General features: G+C 45.2%; 2 protein-coding genes across 3 annotated transcripts; one reads left to right on the top strand and one right to left on the bottom strand.

Moving 5' to 3' along the window:
• Window positions 1–1,316: 1,316 nt before the first annotated feature.
• Window positions 1,317–23,565, top strand: LOC105835738. Its single transcript, XM_012679264.3, has 7 exons — window positions 1,317–3,020; window positions 3,363–3,593; window positions 13,378–13,491; window positions 13,708–13,794; window positions 20,889–21,089; window positions 21,457–21,642; window positions 21,738–23,565. The coding sequence occupies exons 1-7, from the start codon at window positions 2,717–2,719 to the stop codon at window positions 22,463–22,465; spliced, it is 1,851 nt and encodes a 616-aa protein (XP_012534718.1). The 5' UTR covers window positions 1,317–2,716; the 3' UTR covers window positions 22,466–23,565.
• LOC105835739 lies at window positions 15,081–20,934 on the bottom strand. Of its 2 annotated transcripts, XM_012679265.2 has the most exons (3): window positions 19,519–20,934; window positions 15,631–15,788; window positions 15,081–15,456 (listed from the first exon to the last, which is right to left on the bottom strand). In XM_012679265.2, the coding sequence occupies exons 1-3, from the start codon at window positions 19,628–19,630 to the stop codon at window positions 15,403–15,405; spliced, it is 324 nt and encodes a 107-aa protein (XP_012534719.1). In that variant the 5' UTR covers window positions 19,631–20,934; the 3' UTR covers window positions 15,081–15,402. The 2 variants fall into 2 exon arrangements, 1 of the variants encoding a protein (XP_012534719.1); XR_004964729.1 differs by lacking the exon at window positions 19,519–20,934 and adding an exon at window positions 16,704–17,754 and having other exon boundaries at window positions 15,081–15,788.

Raw genomic sequence — 23,565 nt, 5'->3', positions numbered from 1 at the left:
TTCTTGGCCCACGCTCTTCCGAGAACCCCCAAGCGTCGCGCAACCCCCGTATTCCTCAGTGCTAAACGCAACTACACAAGGGGCCTTTCTGCAGTCTTTGTTTTCCCTTTCTTCCCAGTGTCGTTTCGCAGTCTCGCGCGGGGTGGTCGTTGAACGACGGAAGCAGGAAGAAATCAACCGAGAAGGGCAAAAAGCCGGCCGACAGATAAGAGATCGCGCGGGAGAACCGTCAAAGATATTTTTCCATTTTTGACAACTGAATCTTCGATTATGCAAAATTAATTATCAGTCTTTATTTTATATCGGCAGAAACTGCACAATCATATCATTTTAACAAAACAGATTAAAAGGAAAGAAGCTACACTTATTCTCTTTATTTCTCTCTCTCTCTCTCTCTCTCTCTCTCTCTCTGTCTCTCCGCAATATTATTATGACATTAATATTAGGTAGAAATTTCATTAATTTGTTCATCATGCGTGAACAAGTGATTAGAACTACGGTGTGAATAATTTAAATTAAAAAGTTTAAATAGTGACGTTAAAAGTGAAACATTGTAGTGTTTAAAGTGTAATAATAATATTTTATGAATACCAGGTAAAATTACCAACAAAGAATTCGTAAATATGTTTCATATAACGTATGTACGATGAGCATATTTTTCTCGACTGTTATTGTCGATTAGCAAAACGAAACAGTTTGGTACGTTGGCGTTATGGTGCACGTCGCTTGGATCTGCATCGCCTAAGACGTCGGTACCGTGTGGCCCCGCGTAAACGGCTCGCTGTGAATGTTTCCAAATCATCGACCAAAGTGTCAAGCTCGCAACCGCAATCATGCGGCGCGGTGATACGTCTCCGGAAGTCCGTGGACTTCCCCTGAGCATACCACGAGCATACCCCCGTCGTCCGGTGGAGGTACGGCGACGGAGTCCGAAAGACAGCGCGAGGTTTGCGTAGTCCGCGGAGTCGTCATCGGCGGGAGTATCGTCAGGAACGCGACGGCGGCGGCGGCGGCGGCGTCGGCGGCGGCGGCGGCGACGGCGGTCCTGCGGGAGGTCGTGCGCGCGGCTGCGAAGGGACAAAGAGAGAAAAAGGGCGCCGGGAGCGGGTGCGAGAGCGAGAGGCGGCGAGATTTTTCCCCACCGCTTGGAAAAACCAACCCCCCACCAGCCGGATACCGTGGGGGCAGGCGGCGGTGGCGGCGGCGTGGCAGAGACGCGCGGCGGGCTGCGGGGGCGACGAGAAGAGGGGGCGAGGAGGGTTACCCAGGGTGGTCTCGGTGGTGGCTGGGGGCGGCAGCCTCAAAAATACACCGCAACCACACCGCGCGGCTCCACCGCAGAAGCCGCCATCTTCCACCGCCGAACCGAAACGAGACCGCGCGAGTTAAACACCCTATCCTACTTCCTCCGTGTAGAAGCTGCCCTGCCACCCCGCCGAGGCAACGGCCAGGTGAAGAATCACCATCGTCGCCGCGACGGCTACTGATCCTCACGGCGTAGGACACTCGGGATATCCGGCGCGCGATCCACGAAGCGGAAAAATCTCGCAAGGTTGGTGTTGGTGCGCGCGTACGAGGATACACCGCGGGTCGTGTTCGTTGCCTCTCGATTGTTCGCGAAGTTGAAAGTCAAGTCAACGTCAGTGTTCACAAATTTCATTCAGTTATTTAATGTATACGTAGACAGTACGGTTTTCGTGATTGATCGAAGACTTCGATCGGCGAGAGAGATACACGTGACGTGCGCGGACCTTGCCAAAGTTCGGCGAAACTTCGCGCGGTGAGCGCCACGTACGGAAACATATGGTCTGATTTGAAAGAGCCTCACGGTAATATATCCCCCGTGTGCGCGACTTTGGTGGAAATATAGAGGGGAAAAAAAAAAGAGATGGTGCGCGAACACACGATGCCGACGTGAAGCGGCGTTGTAGACACGCGCGCTAAGAAGGATATCTTCATAGGGCACCTGCCTCCGAAACTGACTTTCGACTCAACGATCGGATTTAAGTGTTTCGAACAGTCGCGAGTGCTCCTTCGTCTTCGACGAGGAAGACTGGCTGGCGGAAGATTCGATCAAAGAAAATACGGGAATACGTAGAAACGAGGGTCGTCGAGATTGCCGACGATTCCAATAAAACGAATTTTCTCCGCGAGTTGGCAATCGAGACGAAGAAGAATTTGCAAACGGATGCCCCTGCCTCCGCCCCTCGTGGGCTGGATAATGAAATAAGGATCAAAGAAGCCTAAGGCCCGCGAGGGCCGAGCGAGCCGCCGAATAGTCGCGCGTGCCTCTCTCTTCGATCCCGAAGAAAACAAATCCAATTCTCGCGCGTGGAAGAGGATATCGCCTCGTGCATTCGTAATGTGTTCCTCGCTACTGGTGAGACCAACTTGTGATTGCAAGGTGCAACTCAAACTGCTACCGAGCAGACTTGTTATATTGGCCAATCTCGCGCGTCGAATATAACAATCGATTCTAACGAAAACAAAGTTCCAGTGCTTGCGGAATAAAGGATCGTAACTACTCAACAAAGTAATATCACAAACGCAAACGTATCATCGAAGGACCAAGCATCATATCGAAATCGATCGCGGATCACGTGTACAGATTCACTTCGTCTAGAAATTCGGGAGAGATCAGGCGTGAACAATTGAGCAGCGGAAGCCCACGGGAAAAGGTGACTTGTCAGTCGAGAGAGCGAATGACAGCGTTCTCATGACGAATCCTTCGCGAGATGCTCGACCCGAGGATCGGCCTCCCGGTCTAGACTATCCCGATCCCAGATCAGTGCGTGGCAGCCATCAGGCGCATCAAGCAGTGAGCCAAATCGGCGGGCCGAGATTACGGAGGACCCGGGGCTCGTCCTCGAGGAGAAGAATGCACTTGGCCAACGAGGTTCCCCCTCAAGGTTCGGCCGGCGGAAATCATCTCCCCGATTATGCTCTCACCGCCGATCTGCTTGCCGAGAGAACGCTAGATGGGCTTCTCGCCGAGCATCCTGGAGAACTTATTCGCACAGGTAAGGTCACATTTGAAAACAGTAATTATATAATATACGTGCAGATAATTTCACTGCACATTTACTTTCTCCTCTTTGTTATATTCCTATTATGATACAGTGTACAAAGAAGATAAAAATCGATAGAAATTTACAAAAGACTACTTTAGCTATTTTAGAAAACTGTATTAAAAATATTTCGTTTTTCTTTTTTTTAATAATCCTAAATTTTGGAAAATAATTTTCTGTTACATGTACATTTGAAACGTAATTTCCTAGCTATTCATATAAATTAATTAATAACAGTTTTAAAGTAAAAACAATCTTAAAAATATAACTCTTTTTTTTTTGTTAATATACAAGGCTCCCCACATGTGGTGTGCACGGTATTGCCGTCACATTGGAGATCGAACAAAACCCTTCCGGTGGCCTTCAAGGTAGTAGCCCTCGGCGAGGTCGGAGATGGTACCCTCGTGACCGTCCGTGCCGGAAATGATGAGAACTGTTGCGCGGAACTGCGAAATTCTACCGCCCTGATGAAAAATCAGGTTGCCAAATTCAACGATCTTAGGTTCGTCGGTCGAAGCGGCAGAGGTAAGCTCCTGCAAGCTAGAGTGCCTCGTGCAGTAATGTAAATAATAGTCGTTACGATAATTCCGAATTTATATAATAACAATTTCTTTTTAAAAAAAAAGAACGACGCGATAAAACACAGGGAAATATATTTTCTCTCTCCTCGTTTTCCCGATGTCTCTCGGTACATTTGCTTTACAAGAATAACTCTCACTGATTGACGTCGGAAACTCGATCGGTCTTCTCTCTGGTTCGCCTTCTTTTCCGATGCGGCGTCTTAAATCATTCAGGCCTCGCTACATTAAGGTGGTGCCCCGACTGATGGCCTCGTTTTTCCCGCGTCAAAAGCCAAGCACGGGCCACCACCTGGCCCCCTCGTTTCATCCTCATTTTTAATTCACGCGACAAATATCGTGACCTGGTATCTCCTCGCGACTGCCGCCCTCCCGACTCTACGCCGCGCGCCGGAGAAAAGGCGGGGGGATAGGAAGGGGGAGGAGAGGGATAAGAGAGAGCGCGCGCGGAGATTTTTTTTAATTCCCGGCTCCGCGTTTCAATAATTCAACCGTTTCTTTCGTCCGAGAAGGCGGAACGCAGGGCGACGAGGGGAGAAAAAATTGGGGTCCGAGGTCTCTGAATAATGCTCCCTAATAATCGCAGCCATTACGGACGGTTAATGCAAACGTTCGCTCCTTGAAGAGGAGCCCGAAGTGGCGAGGGGGTAGAGGCGGGAGGGAGGGGGGCGGAGGGAAGAAGCGCGCGGCACGAGAGAACCTAGATCGCAGCAGGAAAGGAGCAAACTTTCCAACATCCTTTTTTTTCTTCCACCCTCGTCCCTCCTTCTCCCGCCGTATAGAGGTCGAGGTAGGGAATCGGAAGATACGAATAACGAGGCGTCCTTTAATTCCTTTAATTCGACCGAGTTGCACCACTGTTCTCCTCGTCCGCCTTCCGTGCCGTCGCCTTTCTCCCTTTTCTCGTCTTTTTCCGACGACGACGACGACGACGACGTCGAACTTTCGAGAGAGCAGTCACCGGGCGTGCCCGGTTAACGAGAGGGTGGCCGACTTGTTTATGGCAAATTGGAAAAGGAAATTGCGGGGTTTGCAATATCGACGAGTGCCGCGCTACTTTTGTCTGACGGTAGACCCTAAATGGGTCTCCTCCCCCCCTCCCCCTCATCGATTTATCTCGGCGATTATTTTGGGGTGCGTAATCATAAATCTTTATTACAATTTGTTGTCGTATTTTTTTCCTTCCAAGTGCCAATCTCTCACGAGCTTAAAGCGTCATCGGCGCGTCAGGCCGTACCGTTGGTCGCCGCCGTTTCCACATTTGGCCTCTTCCGCTCTTTCGAAAAAATGGAGAGATCCAAGATACTCGTTACGGAACAATGGAGACCCCGGGGATTTTCAGAATTTTTTTAGCGTGACTCGCGAATGAAGATATCGCGGATATATGGGAAATTGTGGGATGGGACGGCCGAAGCGCGAGCGAGGGGGGACGGAGTGCGAGGGGGCGGGAGGGGGTAGATGGAGGTAGAGTGGTTGGCTGTAAGCGGCTTTGGTTTCCATGGCAGTAAGCCCTCATTACTGTATTACGGGCAGCCCCTAACTACCGCCGGTATGCAACGATTTGCCCTCTAGATTCCCTATATGAGAGCGACGGTAAGATCGTTCCGCGCGATCGGCGAGAATTTTTCCTCTCCGCGCCGGTTGTTGAGCTTTCGCGATTCGAGTTAAACCCGAATCCCCGTCGTCGCGTTTTTTTTCCGGGGGCCGGCGTCGGTCGTCGGAAATTATGCGCGCGTGCGGCGACACAGACACGGGCGCGTCAAAAGAAAAGGGAATTCGAAAAAAGGGGGTAGGGAAAGGAGGAGGAGAGGAGGAGGAGGAGGCAGGGAAAATTAAGCGCGACTCGTCGACTATAGGCGGCAGGCGGAACGTTATTATCCGCGAAAGAAAGGGCAAACAGATCCCGGTTGAATAAATCGAAAATTTATGATGTTTGTTAGCCAGTCACGTTGCGCGTATCGCTGCATAATACCGCAACGAGAGGCGGCGATCCGGTAGCGCCGGAGTGCATTTTATATACAGATTCCTCACGCGTTCCGCTCGCTTTTTTGCCAACGTTGTTTTGCACGCATCCCGTGCTCGCGCACTACCCGACTTTTTCGGTGCTGCAAATATTTGTCTCATGCCCGCCCGCGGGGCTTTGTCAGGCCAATTTAATATTGCGAATGCGGACGAGGAGAATTGATCGTGGTCGAAATGCGTGACGACGTTGATGGGGTTTGGCGGGGACGGCCGGCGAAATCCGCCGTGCGTGGCGAAGGAAAACGAAGAGAGCCGCGTGCGCGACACGCTTATCTGCCCCGCCTAAAATTCTTCACCGTCTCGGTGTTTTGCCGCCTAATCGAACAGACGCGCGCCCGCCGGACTGAGCGGCAGATTAGTCGAAGTTTAAATTTTTCAACCCGTCCACCACGTACCACGAGTATCCCCGGGCTTCGCTTCGGCGCGCTTGGGAAATATTACTAAATACGTAATTTAGTGGAAAAATATCACGTTTTCTACGGATGATCGCGCATTCTTGTTTGTCCTTTTTTTTTTCCTTTTAAACGTAATTTGCCCGATTCCTCCCCGTGGCAGATGCCAGTCGATTGTTTCCCCGAGGAGGCGAATCCTCATTTTGCCACGGATAAACACGGATATTGAGGTCCAGCGTATGAGGAAAAAAAACTTGGACGCGTCAGGCCGGCAAGTTTTTCTCCACCGACCAGCGTCGATTCCAGCTCTCCTCGACCCCTCCCCCCCCCCCTCCTTTTTTTCGTTTTAGTCGACTGTAATCGCTTTCATTCGGTCTTACGCGCTGACCCAAAAGAGGGACCTCTTCTAGCGCGATGCGTGTGCGGCTAGCGAGTGTAACGACTACGGTCAGGGGTTACGGGGGTGACGGCGGAATATTATCATACCGGCGCAGGGGCGTATATCACTCGGCCACCCCTTTCGCTCCCGACAGGGATTAGCGTCAACCTCCAACTGCTAGGAGTCACGGGCCGTACGGAGACGCGGCTGTACGTATATACGTGTTTCTCTGCGATGCGTTGGTGTTGGGGTGGAAAGGGGGATGGTGAGGGGAGCGCGGATGAACGGAGAACGCGGCGCGGCGCGACGGGTGAGGGTGGCGACGGGCGTAAAAACGACGGGCATAAATACCGGAGTTACCTGTGTTTTATGACGGTCCGGCCGAGGTATAGGCAGGAAGAGAGCGCGAGAATCCGAGGGAAAGCTCCGACTATCGACAGCCAGATCCTGACCGATGTCCTGGCGCAATGGATCCCCGTCTCGCCCGTAGAGCCGCCTCGGCTTTTCTCTCTTTCTCCCATTTTCTCTCTTTTCATCCCTTCCCGTGGAAGGAGGACCCGCTTTAGATCGTCGCCGCATGGCGAGCGTTGCAACGTAGAGCCCTCCCGATCGTCCGCCGCTCTGTCGCGAATGGGAGTCGCAGATCCGAATCTTCGATATCTCCTTTATGATTCGAAAGAAAAAACGCGTGGTCCGAATATCGACACTTTCGTCGTTACTATCGCGCTACGGTAGTGCCTCTAAATTACGTAAACTGTGTACACTGAGGAAAAAAGGGGTGTTTGTTTAATATTTGTAATTATAACTGATTGGAAAATTTATTATAATTCTCTTTATAGTTATTACTGCTATAACGTTAGTAATAATAATATTGTGTTTGTAGTTCCATTTAAACTATAACAAAATTTCATATAAATATTATAATAATTTAGATATACAATAATACATTTATCAATGAATGTAATATAAAGTATCAAAAGATTTGGATGGTAGAAATAAGATTAATATTTTTATGTAAATTCATAATTATAGAGAATATAACCTTTTATCTTTTGCTCATCGTGTAATAAAAATATAGTAATTGTAATTTTCATGGTTAAAATGGCTAATAAATGTAACATATAGTTAGCACTGAAAATGGCTATAAATATAGTTAAGTTATAGTGATTGCAATCACATTTTTTTCTCCCAGTGTACAATGATGAATTAATTTCTTGTTCAATAAAGCTGCACGTTCTCAACCGACGAAAATGATGACGAGCGAGAGAACAATTCTTATTTTACATAAGACAGCACAAATTCTTTCGCGATAACTGAAAAGTTATCCGTAGGAGCTGCCGTGAAGAGTTCCGTACGCGACGAAAATGATTTAATAAGTCGTAAAGGTCCATCGTCGTTGAGAAGGGTCGACGTTCGTTTTCATCGACCTTTTGAAATAGCGGGTCTCTGTTCGGTCGACCGAACAGCTGTTGCAATCACTTGCCCCTGCATCGGCAATACTTTGCTTTGAAGCGTGTCCAATCCACTAAAAAAAAAAGTTCCCCTCGATTTGCTAATCTCTCGAATTATAACGAGCCACGGACACTTCATTAGTGACGTTCATTTAAAAAAAGATCTGCTGAGCAATGAACGGTAGCACCTATTTTTGTAAAGTAAAAATTAATGTCGAATCTCTAAAAGATTTAAAAAGATTCCAGCTGTTAAAGCAACCAGCCGACGTATTTCAACCAATGTAAATCTAGTTTTTAAACGCGTTTTTAAATTAATTTCCGGTGACGACGACGAACAATTCCCTGAAGAAGTGTAACTTGCAACGTTAGAAAAAGATATTAGCGTATCCGAGAACCCGAACACGCCAGTTAAATCTGCGAAAGCGGTTGGCGAATCTCGCCGGTGACCACCTCGCGGCGACATTTTTTGCCAATTAAAAATTAAAAAATCCATCCCTCGGTCAAGTAAGGGATCGCGGAAGGGACTGCGAGGGAGCGCGGGGGAGGGTGGAGGTCGAGGAACGCACAGTCCTATGGGGGATGACTGCGCCGAGATTTTCTACCGATTAAACATTATTTTCCGCTCTGGTCTGTAGTATGAGTCGCATACGTACGTACATATCCGTTTCTTTCACATATATTAATTCCACGTTTCCCTACTTTATTTTCTCGATATTTTTCGCTCCTCATTCCGTCGCGCCAACAGCAAGGCAGGCTTTTGCAAACGCTTCAATGACCGCTCGCCCGGTCGCGCCGTCGCATCTAAAAGTCGTTATGCTCGACGTTGCGATTATTGCCAGTGAGAACTGATCCTCGTGCAAATTTATTCCGCAGCAAGATTCCAGCGAAATCATTGAAACAAACACCAAATGTGTTTATGTGATGACGCTTTCTTCTTATTCCCAGAATTGATAATGTGTTAATTGCACAAATATATAATCTACCTTTTCTTTTTAATTTCAGTATTTATTGTCAAAATATGCCGATATATTTGTGATGAAAGTATTTCCCTTTTTTTTTACACATCAATACTTTCCTCTATTTTTCAGGCAAATTATAAATTCCGACTTAACACGAAGACTGATAACTTCTTAATCTATTGGGCCATTTTCTTCAATATTTATAAATTGTTTTGTTAGACAAGTATGCATCAAAAGAAACAAATAATAATCTAATTATATATCCAACGCTGTATACAAATGAATACGGTAGTGAAAACATCTCTCTTCCACCCAATTTCCAATAGTGTATCTTTGATTAATCTTACTACACGAAATTAAGCATTGTCATACAATAATTTGATTAAGCAATAATTTGTTTTTTATTATCGCCAGTTGCATATACACTATTGCAATTTGATTGAGATGCTTCACCTAGTGTCTTCAAATTATCATTTATTATGTTCGTGTGAATTCGTCACAAGAAGAGACTAGTCTTTCTATTAAGCCGGAATTCTTGCCCGAAACTTGGAAAAAAGTATTAAAAAATAATGGGAATTACTTTATATTAAATATCGATATGTTCTGATAAAAATTTAATAATAAAAACTAAATTTTATAAGTCATAAATTATTTACTTGTACATCTAATATCTTCAACAGCAGTAAATAAAAAACTAATATATACCAATTATTAATATTTATAAAATAAAAAAAAAATGTTTTCTTAAAATGAGGACTATGTACTTCACAAGCTTTCTCAAGATATATTCTCAATGAATAAAAGTATAGTCTTCTTTTTTAGAATATCCTCAAAAAATAAAAATGTATCGTTTCTAACAAACTTCTGAACCATGACATTCTGTACAGATTATGTTTTATTTGTTCGCAACTATATCATTATAATTGTTCGCAATTATATCATTATAATTGCATTGTTACCATTTAACATAATTTAAACTGTACAGTCTAATGTTTGGTGTTCAAAATCTTAAACTTCGTGATATTTAAATAATGAATGGGACGGTAATAAAAAATAACTCGAAGTGCTAACATAAACGTTTCCGACAATATGCATATTTTAAAGATTAGTATTTATAATTTTTATGAGTTTCTTTTTAATCTTCGTAATTTCAAATTTTTTTAAGTACATGTTCTCTCATAGATTTTATAGAAAATAAACCTTATATACAGAATAAATTCTATAAATTTATCTTCCTGATACATTCTTAAACAAATTAAGAATATCTGCTACTGATCTATTCTTGAAAAACATTTTCTCCAAAGTTAACCAAATCCTCTTAACCTATTTCAGAAGAGATTACAGAAAAATAAGAGGGAAATTTTCTTTTAAGTTATGAATATAACTTTTTCGGCGCTTAATCCATTTTTTATAATTAATTTTTATTTAGCCCTCAATGTTCTTTTAAGGCTCCAAACGAATGCGCATGTGAGATAAAGATAAAAAGGAACTCCCTTTCAAACATGTCACGGCGGCACACGCTCAGCCTCGTTTACCATGATTCGGGTAGTCAAAACGTCAGAATCTTAAAACACGGCAAACACTCCGAAATAACGATCCGAGCAACCCCCGCACTCGCACTCGCTTCGCCGGCAAACAGGGGAGTTTTTAACACTGCATGATCCCTGAGTAAACTTAGGGCGAACGCCAACGTTATCTCGTGTCTTCTCGCGCAATTCTTGTCGCGTAAGTGGACGCGAGCCAACCTTGCCGGAATTAATTTCTCAACTGGATTCGCGGCCGAATCGTCGCGAGAATATTCCTCCCTTTTTTTTTTGCGCAAAAACTTAAAGCTGAACGCGTCTCGTCTTGTAATCGGTCGCAAATTTAAAAATCAGGATTTGAGAAACGCTAATGCAGACACCGCCGCGCAAAAATAGCGAGCCGTTTAATAATCTTTCGAAAAAAAAGACCAGCACGACGAAAAATTCTACTGCTCACTCGGACATCATAATCTTTATGGATCCTCTCAATCGCGTCTGCGACCAGGCAATATTTTGTTGGATAAAAGTGACGTACGACGCGTGTGGATTAGTAATTTTTTGAAACTTGTTTGTGAGTACAAAGGATGCTGCCGTAGTAGAACGAGTGGAAATCCTCGGGTGCATAAAGAAGCGAACCAATAATGTCGCGCGCTGTTTGGCAATCTCGTAAATCACATGTTAAATCAGAATCGAAATTTCAGAATCAGAATTTCGTTGTAATCGGATCATTGCAAAATTTCGCAGAATAGGAGAGAGAGAGAGCCGTTTTTTACGTACAATTGACCACCGTGAGTCTCTCTCTCTCTCTCTCTCTCACTCTCTCACATTCGTATTTGGACGACGAATTAGAATCTCTCGCTAGAGAGACGTAGATAAGTCGGGCAAGAGGGGAGGAGAGTGCCGTCGGATACCCCGAAGGGTAGATCGTTCTTCCAGCGAGTTACACATAATGCCTCATAAACACCCTCAAAATGCCTGCCATCACCCCTGATTCGCATTGCCGCCGGCCGCCCTCTCGCGCCTGACACCACGTTGGCAATAAACTTCGGTCTCGTTAACTCTCAGCCACGAACCTCTCCCCGACGAGATCTTTCGCATACACATGGCAAGTGACACGAGAGATTCGAGATATCGCTGTCGTGTATTACTCGAAAATTATTGACGAACTGTTTATTTAAAAAAAAAAAAAGAAAAGAAAAACTTTAACATTTCCAAAGAAACGACGACAGAACGAAAAATCAAAGCGACCTGGTACCTCGACGTGAAACAAAAATACGGCGTAGAAAAATGTAAAATCTGTTTCGATGGGATATTTGGTTAGACATGGTGAAACGCACGACGCGTGGCGCGAAAATAGCGGCCAATCACCGCGCGACGCAAAAGGGAGCGCGCTGGAAATGGCACGGCTCCCTTGGCGAAGTTAAAGTCCGGTATTTCGCCCGGCGACGGGCGGTAAGCCGGTTAAATGTCGTGGTTCACCGTAAAAACGCGGTCGTTTACCGGGACGAGGGGAGGGGGCGGGGATAGGGGACCCCCGTCCGCGCCACCATAAAATAAAACTACCCGACCACGCGCGTGTACACGCCGGCCGCACTTGGGCGACGGCCATTATAAGCTGTATAACTTTATTGTCGCAGCGCGGAGAAGCGCGTAAATGCGCTCTCGCTCTCCTCTCCTCCCCCGCCTGCCCCGTTCGCGATGCTGTTTTTCTTCCGTTTGGTATTGCGATGCGATGCGACGCTACGCGACGCGACCCGACGAGATGGCTGGCCTCCCTCGCGCGTTTTATTTCGCGTACGCGCGCGATTACCGGGGCCGAGGCTCGATGCGTCGAACGCGTGACGAATTCCGTGCGACGCGCGTCATCGATTGAAATATTTGTGCCGAAAACATCGAAATTTAGTAAACGGCCCGGCCAGTTACGAGTCGCGCTTCATCTGCACGTTTGCCAATATTGTTCCAGGTCATCGGCGGACTTGGAGAACGAAAAGCGTTAACGTGCGAAAAAAAAAAAAATATTAATGCGCGCGGAATATTTGCATTACAAAAATTTCAAGCTGCACTTTAACGTAACAAATATGAAAGATATAATAAGGTGTTGTTAGAGAAATTAAAATAACATGCTAGTGCTTATTAGAAGTAATTCGAATAATAAAAAAAGTATTGATGCAAAGTTCGCAAGAAGGCTGAAAATATAATTTTCATTCAAAGTGGAGAGTATTTCGAATTATCGTCTCGAAATTTCGAGAGTATCTCTCGCCCATCGAGCTGTGTACCGAACGCGCCGTTGGAAGATAAAACGACGAAATCACGCGTGACCGGAGGCCGCGTGGGGAGTCGCGTTTAGCGCCGGCAACATTAACATATTCCAGCCTACACGGGAACAAACATCGACGCGGTGGCGTCACTCGTTCACCCCTTACTTCCGGGACATTTGTGTTTTGTTTCCAGCGGGCGCACCGCGGGCGCATTGCCGGGGGCGCGTTTTGCTCGTGCATGATGCCGCCGAGCACATATCCTTCGCGATAGCGGCAGATTAAATCCGCCAAGAAATTTCAATTCGGTTTTCACTCGCGAGAGATTCCGCAGCCGATAGTTCGGCGCGTCAATTCGATTAGCGCGTAGAGTGGCGGTCATCATCGCGTAAACGCCTGTAAAACATAATCGATTTTACCACGGCATGCAAATGTACCCTTAATGGAGTATCTATGGGTAAACGACGGTGAAATATAAAATTGCCAAAGCGAATGCAATCCGTGAGATTGTTGCGTGCGGGGAGTATTTCTTTTCGCGGTCGGCCAATTGGATATGAATAATAGACGGGCAAACCGAGAAACGCGGAATCAACGCGTGTCTTTATGGTTTTTCTTCTGGCAACGGAGCCAAAAGCACGATACGCTACATCGTCCCGCTGGGAAAAAAACCTCCTCGCCTCGCGCGTTTTACCGCCGGGAGATAATTCTTCCTCACCTCCCCCAACGTCTCCCCGCTCGTTTTCGTTTCAGGGAAGAGCTTCACCCTGACGATCATGCTGCAGACCTCGCCGCCGCAAGTTGCCACCCTGTCGAAGGCGATCAAGGTGACCGTGGACGGTCCAAGGGAACCGCGATCGAAGACAAGTGAGTACAACTTTACCTACCGAAGATAATGACTCTTCACTTAAAGTCCGCGCGCGCGCGCGCGTGTGCGTGCGTGAGAGACGATTAATTAAGAATTAACGAGACAAACGAAGCGAACATGCACGGCGGTTGAAAAATGCACAATCGCGCACGAATGCCGTTAGTTGCCGTCGAATAGTCGACAGCGACAATTCATGAATTCATCCCACGTTGCAGGACATCAGGCCTTTCATCCCTTTCACTTCGGACCTCGTCCATTCCCCTTTGGACATCCGCAGGATCCGCTGGGATTCAAACTGTCGGGTAAGTCGGTGTTCTCTAATCGAAGACACGCGCGCAGTCTGCCGCTCCCCCTCCCCCTCCGCCCCGCGTCATCTTCGTCGCGACGAATTTGCGCCTGGGGTACCTGGGTTCCGGTGAGGCTCACCTTCAGCCTCTCGGCACGTCTCTCCCCGTCGATAGATAACTAAGTTTGCAACCCCGTGCCGCGCCGTGCCCCCTCCCCGAGAGGAGAGGCAACTGCGGCAACTTTGGCGGGCTAGGGCGGGTCGACGCCCTCTTCTCGCGCGCCTAGCTTCGTGGCTTGGGAAGGGTGTCAAAATTGAGCGTCGGCAGGCACCTACTCAAAATTGAGTTTTGCTACCGGCCTCTAAGTGAAGAAGACTCTGATTAAGCCCCGGGCGCGAACTCTGCCTTTTCGTTTCGAGAAAGCCGCTCGATCTCCCCGTCGTCGCCGGGAAGTCGCGGAATAAACTTTGACTCCGTTAACTCCGCCATCGAGTGGGGTTCACGGTGCGGTGAAATACCTATCCAACTTAAACGATCAACGTTGAATTAGTTTTTACTTTTTTTTACTTTCGACATCACAATTTTATGATTTATTTGAAATGCTATTTGCAAAATATTTTTGATAAATGCAAAAATTTCATTAAATCACGAAATGTCGCCCGGTAGTATTTTTTAGCGTTGTAATCAATCGGCCATTTTCTTCGGGGACGATAATGCGTTCGCTGTAATATAAACGATGGTTTAAACGATTTCACCGTCGCCAACGTTTTCGAAAAAGTTTTTCAGGTATCCGGCCGGTTCGACAGGACAGTCGGGTGGCACGAATTCCATTGAAACTCGTTCGAAGCTCCAAATTTTGATGGGACTAGCCCGGAGCAGTGAGGGTCGGGTACTGATACTGGTGCACCGACAGTGTATTGTTTCGGCATGATAAGCGGCTTAACGGAGCTTCGCTCCCTCCTATCCCCGAGGCGTACTACGGGATGGCAGTCCTGCCGTCGATTTCTCGCTGCTGCACCCGTCCCAACCCCCGCGGCCCCGGTTTGCTCAATCAAGAATCAGCCACTGCCGCGCCCGGTAGTAGTACGCCGGGGCTTTAACTTTTCTTCCCTTTGCGTCTCTTGCCGTCGCGTGATTCGGTTCGCGAATTGTTCTAACATGATTTCTCGACAAGTCATTTTGGCACTTTGGCTAAATCAGAAGTCATGCGTCAATTTTTTAAATAAATAACGGAAACTACGATTTGATATTTTTTAATAAGGGTAAAAAAAAGGGAAAAAAGAAAAAATTACGTTGAAATCTCAAATTTCTTAACAAACCAGATTTTATTGGTTTAATCAATGCTTTCTTTGTATAATTTTTTCTTTCAATAATAAAGAATATCAATTTATTAGAGATATGACGCAAATTAATTATTAGCGCACAATTTTAGCACGACGCCGGATTAATTGTGTTCGCACAATTGGGTCACCTACATTGTTTCAGCTAGAGTGCAAATGACACTCAACGAATATCGATCGGTTTATTTCGAGTGATGTGCTCGCGAGTTTTTTCAACCCTTTCGCTCAGGGTTCGCCGGTCGGCTCACAGATTGCGCCTCCATCCAGTCCAGCGGAGGGTCGGTCAGTCGAGCACCTTTCGAACTTTCAAAGCTGCCCAGCCGTTGGGTATCGCTGACTAGGTAAGGGCGTTCAAGAGGTGGTTTATTAGATATCTACGCCAGGAGGGTTGATAAGGAGAAAGGGAAGAGCACTATCGAGGGTGTGAGACAAGTGGCTGGCCGTGCAGGGTTGTTAAGGTGCCCATTGAGGTGTAACTAGGGGGATGTTATTAAATTTCGTTCGGGCCTACCTCGACAGCAGGGACGAATTTTATGGGCTCCCCAAGGGCTTCGTGAGAACGCCGAAGTCCGACGGACGGGCCATACGGTCTTTTCTTCCTTTCGATCTCCGATGTCGTTTCTAATTTCGTCCTTTCGTCAATCTCCACGTATCGAAATAGCATGTTATCTAGTGTAATTGATTTTATATTGTACAAACATCTTGCTTAAAATTAACATTTACGATTTTTTTCACAAAAGCATTTTCTTCAACAGAATGTTTTTCTTAATTTTGTAAAAATCACTTGCATTAATCGCAATCGTAATAAACAGTTATTAAAAATAGAATTCTATTATAATATTCCAAAAAGCTAAAGGTGACTTGCTTTTTCGCTACAATAAGAGAGAGAGAGAGAGAGAGAGAGAGAGAGATCGCTAGCAAGCTTAAAAAAAATTAATGTATCCGGTGACAGATACCACACGGCAGATCGTCGTCGAGATTGTCCATGAACGAAGATACTCCGATCGCGCAACGTCCCGGGAGGCCAAGCCCGTCGTCTTTGTCAGTCTGGCTAAGGGGATGAAAAATCGCGAGGTGCCAAGATTCGAGTTAACAAGAAACAGCTCGTGCAGCCCCAATCTGCCCTCCCTCTTTCCGCTCTCCCGTGTCAATTAACCGCCTACGAGGGAGAGGCAGGGTGGTAGAGAGGTTGAGGAGAGAACCGGAAAAATCGCGACCCCTGTTTCAATAAGGTGGCCTTTACCTCATTTGGGGGAGATTGTTAGGAACGCTCAGTTTAAAACTGTCGCTTCGCTTCTGGATCGTTTTGCAGTAAATTCGCGACTTGCTTTAAAGCGGATCTCCCCTCTGAATTGAACATATAATTTGCGACCAAAGATTGCGATAAGAAGTTTTTCATTTTGCGTTTCACACGTTTCGAAACTTGTTTTATGTAAATATATCACCACTGTAATAACACTCGATGTGAAAGTAATCGTAAATCTTGATGTTGACTGGTGGATTGGCCTAATCGTGACATGTTCTATCATGATCTGCTACGATCGTCGGATTATATTTCTCTCCCAAACTCGGACACCATCGTACCTGATTTACGATGCGTTTAAAAGGCTCTTTCACGTATACGGAAAACCGAACGGTGGCGGCAACCCTTCGGGCGTGCAGTCCTTAAAGGGAACCTTTTTAAGGGTTGTTCCTGTCCACCCACACCCCCGTGTCGAATCACTGCGGATCCTTTAAATTCGCGTCACATTTCACCCCCTCAGTGCGTCTTGCAAGGGCGTCTCGGGGTTCCGTCTTTTAATCAGGTCCGGTGACCGGGACCTTTCTCTGGAAGCGACGGTAACTAATGACGCTCTCTCTGGCCTCAGTCTCATCTCTCGTCTCCTTTCCTATCCGTTGAAAATCCACCGAGCCTAAGAGATGGAAATCCGATAGTGATGTCCTTGAAATCGATTTATCTTAACCCGATTTCTATTCAACAGTGCTCTACATTAATGTGATGTCGTGGAATCAGGTATCACAGTAATACGTGCAATTATTATGAACTAAATATTCACGTTTTATCTACATTTTAAATGCCGTTAATAATATTTATATTATTAAATTACATATAGGCAAATTTTAAATTACTGAATGACAGAAGTGCTATGTATGTTGATAAAATTACTTTTTTTTATATTACACGATCAATTTCAAAACAAAATTTAATAAAATTATATAACTTTTTAGCACGTCACGAATCAATTATTATATCAATTAAAACATTAAAACTCGAATCATTTGTCATGGAACATAATAAGTGATAAGAATGAAAATTTATGCATCGCTGAGCATTGCCAATTTCTTAAAAGATCCGTCATTTTTGCACTCTTTCTCAACTTCAAAGAGAAAATCTCACGGCAGCAGGATAAAGATAGAATAGAAGGGAAAGAGAGAGATAGCAATTTTCTCGTCCTTTCTCGAAATATCTCCTCGTAGAGCTTAGATCGGTGCCAGGGACCTTTCCAGGGTGGCATTTTAGGGGTTGCTGCGACGCGATAATGAGAACGGGCGCAAAGGGTGGGTGTGCAAAGACATCCAACCGGCAGTAGCTAGAGGATAGAACGCTGGGTGTGGAAAGAGAAACGACGAACGAGTCAGAGAGAGTAACAGAGAGGAAGCAAGGAGGCTGTGGAAAGAGAGGGAGATTGAGCTCCGCAAGGGTTAACGCCTTAGCAGCAAGAAGGGCGTTTTTAACGCCTGTTTTGCATAGATTTGAATAGATAAGACAGACAGGAAAATACGCGAATTAATTTATTATGTATCTCAGAGTGGTAAGATCAAGAAGGTTTAAGACGAAGAACTTGAAGGGCTTCCTCCCCCTTCGTTCACAAGCTGCGTGACAAACTTCGAATCAATGTCTTTAAAGCGTTTCTTAAGTTCTGTCGCTGCAAACCCACGCGTAAAACTTAATAAACGGTCAAAGAATCGAAAGTTTTTGCTTTCCACAAGACGACGCGGTTTGCGCGATTTATTTTTAAACTCGAAAAAATTATTATGACGTTGTGGTAATAATTGCGAGTGAAAAGTGTAGCCGAAATTCGAAATCGCGCCGCGCCAACGAGTTCTGTAATCGACGTGACCAAATTTAATTCACCCCGCGGGTGGCTCGGCGGCGAAACGTATATAAAGCTACGCTTAAAAGCTCATATTACACGTGACGTCACATTACCGCATCTCGGGAACGGCGCGACCAAAGTACGTAGCACATTTTGAGCACGCTGCTCGATAATACATCATCCCTTAAAGCCCCCGATGGAAGGCACACGCAAAGGCAACTAACCCTAGGGCCGTAACGTTTAAGCTTAACATTTCTCACCCCTTAAAGGGTAGCAGCGGCTCCTTGAACCCTTTCAGCCTCGCGTCTCCCGCACTCTCTCTCTCTCTCTCTCCCTCGCTCTCACTCTTTCCCGGATCTCACTGGGGCCCACCCCTCATTAGTCTTCATTTGTTTTCGGAATTATCGCCCGCCAGCCGAACCCAACCCGGCACGCGAGTTCCGTCGAAAGAGGGTGCACGGCATTTTCGGGGTTTATTAAATTGAAAATATGTTACACCTACTCTAAAAAGGATGCGAGTCGCATCGAATGTTTCTGCCGTGCGCAAAATTGATAAAGCTATTTTAAGAGAAATTACTAAGTAATCTTTAAGTTTCCGAAAAAAATTATATTTTATCTTAATCATTATAAAAAGATTATTATAACTATTGTGATTACTGATGGAAAAATGTATTGTATTTGTCACTATAATTGCATAGTAAAATAATTATAATCCCACTGAAAAAAATGTAATATATTCAATAAGATATGTAGTTGCGGGCTGCCAACTACAGATATACTTAGTACAATAATATATGCTATTGCAGTGTCAACATTGTACTTGCATTAATAAAAAATATTATTGTATTGAGTACTTTATGTAGTTGGCAGCCCGCAATTACATATTATTAGCTATATTACTTTTTTCTGTGCAGGAATATTATTTTTATAGAAATTATTACTATAATATTAGTAATAATAACCGTATGTAGCAATGCCAGCTATGAAAAAAATTATACTATAGATTAGGATTATTACATATATATTTTCACATATTTTTCTGCCAGTGATTATTATATCATCTTTTCTTCCTGTAATCTGTTACACCATGTGTAACAAATTTTATCTTTGCAATCTAGACAGATAATATAACCTATCATTTAAAATTAAATTTTATCCATAATGCTGATAGAAAAAGATTATCTTTAAGAGGACCACCTAAACTTGATTCACAAACGAGAAAGTGGACTCATTGTCAGTTATTGAACAATGTTCGCACGATGCCTCCGTCATCTAAGAATCCGAGTGTCTGAAGAGCTTACCGAAGCGGTTCTTATTCATGCTCCTGCCAACAGAAGCCGTCCGTTGGCCCCCGTAAGCTCGGTGGCAGCGGTGCTTTCGCGCGTCTCTTATCGTTTTCTTAATCCCCCTCATAAAGTAGGAGGGCTACGAGCTCTCACACGGCTAGTCCGTTCAGTGTGCCACGCTGGTGTGGTAGGACGCGAGATAGCGGTGTCCTCCCTGGCGAGCGCGCGCGGCTTAAAGAGAGCTTAAAAATCACCCCTTCGACCCCTACCGAGCTTTTTCATGTCCCACCACCCGCCGCGGCGCGACTGGTGGGAGCGTGCGAGCAACCAATGGGGTGTTCTGTGTGTCTTGATGGTCACGCCCTCGTGCCAGTGACCGGACAATTCTCCCCACTACGCCGAGGCATGTTTCTCCAGTTTGCCACCCCGCCGGAACTCCTACCCCCGTCGCGGTGGCTTCGCGGCAGCCTTCACGGAATTTTTAAACTGCCCCGCACAGATGACGGCATAATCTGTTATTGATCAAGGTCTTTCGAAAAACCGATACCACGTTGATGACCACGGTGCTTACTTCTTGCACCGCGACGTGCCGGAAAATAATCATGTTATGTTACCTGTATGTGTAACTCATTATGTAAATTTTTTAAAAATTGAAATTTTCTTTGCATAACTTTTCGATAAAGTAGACAATCTTTATATTATAAAAGAGTACGTTTTCCTTTGAAGAAATAATAAAAAAAAATCAATTTGTTGTTTCATAAATAAATGTGTAGTGTAAGAGCAGTGATACGATTTATGTCAGTTGGTTTGTCCAACCGATCACCCTTGAACGAACTTTTTGATGTCATAAATTTAATTGCATTCAAACACATGCTTGTACGGCCGCGCGATATTGGCTATTATCGAAAAAAAGGTGATCGATCGTCTCTGCATTCTCTGTTGGATAAATTTAACTGTCCATCCACGTCAAAACCGCCTCTACGTCAAAGGGATGCGTTTCTACGACGCAAACTGTCAGTCGATCACCGTTTACCTGCCAAAAATTATATGACGCCACCGTGATGCCCAGAAATATGTTACGTCTTGTCACAAAACGATCGTATCAGTCACTTTCAGATATTGTCGTCTACATTGCGTTACTTCTCAAAAATCGTATTCCATTTCGTAACGTCAACCTTTCACTTTTATATAAATAACTGTTAAGATATCTAAATCTTTAGATTAATTTAATATATAGACGTATATAAATTACATGTAAGGTAAACACGTTTTCCATTGCAAACATTTCCAGACGATATAAAGGTCACCGTGGCGCGATGACAGCGGAGACGCTGAACAAACAGAATCCTTGGAAACGTGTAATCTGCATTTCTTTGATTGCACAGGATTGCAACACCTGGGTCTAGAGCAAGGAGCGGGTCAGGGATGGGGCGGGCTACCCCGAGGATCTCTACCACCGCACTGTCTTCCACCGCCCCCCGGTCATCACCCGCACACACATCCACAATCGGTTGGTGCATCGGCCTTCAACCCCTTCCATCATGCTATTGAACAGAGATCCCCGAGGCTGCCTGGACCCAATCCCGGTAAAGATGTGAAATTCTCGTTATGAAGAATAAAAATTCAAAAAAAAAAAAAAAAAATTGTTTTAATCGAAAGTAGTCAAATCTCACTGATTTCAATCCACACTTGTAACTAAATCAATGATATATGCACTGTCTTTCAGTGATAATACGCTGATTTGAATCAATGACCGTATCTCTCTTCTTAATCTTGAATTATTATAAAAAGATTGTGAATAATCACTGATCGTCATAATTATAAATATAGCATTAATCAGTAAATATTATACTAATTCTGATTTAAAAAGTACGAGAGATCGCTTTATTTTTAAGTAACGGCGATTTCTCAGGCAAGATTAAACGATTAATGGATGTGTAATGTGTCTATAAGAATCTTCGAGGAATGACTTGGGTCCTATCAGCGTATCGGTGAGGGAAGTAACGCCGACCACATCACCGGGGAACCCCGGACCGGGCTTGTTGACGACGGCTTCAGTGACAGCTCCGACGCCTCCCGCCGAGTCGACCACTACTACAACGACACCCAGCCCGTCTGGCCATCATTCACACTTTCAAGGTAACACAGATATACAAAATCCGAGATCTGTCCAACGATCCGACTGCTCTTCATGCATAAGGCCCGAGGAAGCTGATGTCTTGTTTGTAACACAGGTCTTCATTTGCTGGGTGCCACGGGATCCATCTTCGGATCGATATTCGCGCCATTATTACCGCAGTCCTCTTGGCTCTACAACCCTTTGTATCACACGCAACAGTACATCCTGGAGCCGGAATGGCACGCTTTGGCCTTGAGAATGGCTCAACAGCGATTGCAGAGACCGGATCATGCCCGATTGGAGGAACTCAGGAAACTCAGAAGCAGCAGCGACAGTCCTGAGAGCAGCACGAAAGACGAAGAACGGAGGGGAGACGATCAAGGCGCTTTACGGCGATCCGGACTGGATAGTCCTGACGATAGTATCGAAGTGGACGATAAGAACGATCAAGATCTGAATAGAGACCGCATTAGAAGCGATGAGTCTATACCCGAGCAAGACTCTCCGAGAATCTCGCCGATCAGGAGCGACCTGGAGGACGCAACGTCCACAGACGCCACTTTTCAAGAGGCATCAATTCATCTACGACAGAGTATAGAAAACCTGAACGACTCGGACCTCCAAATCGATCAGGATCAGATCGCTCGTCGCGGTGACCTCACGGTAAAAATCCGTCTAGAAGGTACGGTCGATCTTAGCACGAAGAAAGGTCAAGATAAGGAAAATGTCGGCCAGGATCTGACGACGCGAAGAAAGGAGGACGGGATAGATGTCGAAAGAGAAGCTATCAGGTCGCGAAGAGAGAGAAGTCCTAAGCCTAGACAGGTGTGGAGACCTTATTAAGCCTAATTAAAGCCAGTACGTTCGTTCCGCGAGAATCCTTCGACCGCGAAGCGCGATGATTTTAACGAATTTCGACGATCAAAGCGAGAGGAATGGATTTGATTGTCGAAGAATACAGATTAAATTAAATACGAGCTAGGCAAATTTTATCATATGTTTTTTTTCCCCCCTAAGAAAAAAACTAATTCGCTGAGAACTCGGTGATATTGATTAATCCCCCGTCTCGATAATCGGAGACTGACCCCCAAAGGAGCTTGCACGATGTTGTAGAATAGTTTAGCAATGCTAAGCGATATATCACCATCGTCAAGTTGTCGAGAGATAAACGGGACATGCCCCGTTGGATGATAGAACATCTCGCGCGATGTGGCGCGATAATCGTCTGCTTGGAAATTAATTATCAAAACTTTCGGACGAACTTTTTTGTCGAGGTTACTTATCTACTACGTATGCCCGTTGCGGTATCGTCTGAAAACTGTCATGGACTCGAGGACTAACCAGGGTTTACGTTCGCATATAGTATGTACATATATACAATGACGTCCGATTATTATATAAGTTAATGTTTCAAGTAAACGTTAAGCACACACACTACCCTCTCGTCATTCCGACTAAGAATAAACTTAAACTTTCTGAATGTTCTATCGACTACACGAATATACTGTTGAAGCGCGCGCATACATGTGTATTTCAATTCCGAAGAACGAAGTCGGGACGTACATTTTTCCTCGCTTATTTTCCTCGATACTGTGCTTGTCGACTTTGGAAAAAGAAAATATTCGTGTGGCAGATGACATTTGGGGGTTTCCTGGTACAAGTGAAATTACGAGCAGCCTCTTCGTTGTAAATATCACTATATATTAAAAATTTCAAAATCCCAACCGAGTCACATCCTTTATCAAGCCATCGTCTCCTTTTTACAAGACAATTGTATTTGGGGGCGATATTGGTATCGATAGAAAAGTGTCATTATATAATTATCGTTTACACATGAGCCACGAGTCGTTTTGACGACGCTGTATGTACGCGTGACTACTGGCCTTAATCAAAAATCATTTATTGTTTAAGTACGTCATCAAATAAAGTAATATCATCCGTTC

The sequence above is a fragment of the Monomorium pharaonis genome, chromosome 9, assembly GCF_013373865.1.
Source record: "Monomorium pharaonis isolate MP-MQ-018 chromosome 9, ASM1337386v2, whole genome shotgun sequence".
NCBI lineage: Eukaryota > Metazoa > Arthropoda > Insecta > Hymenoptera > Formicidae > Monomorium > Monomorium pharaonis.
Note: the sequence above shows the minus strand (reverse complement) of the source record. Positions and strands in the feature narration are given on the sequence as shown.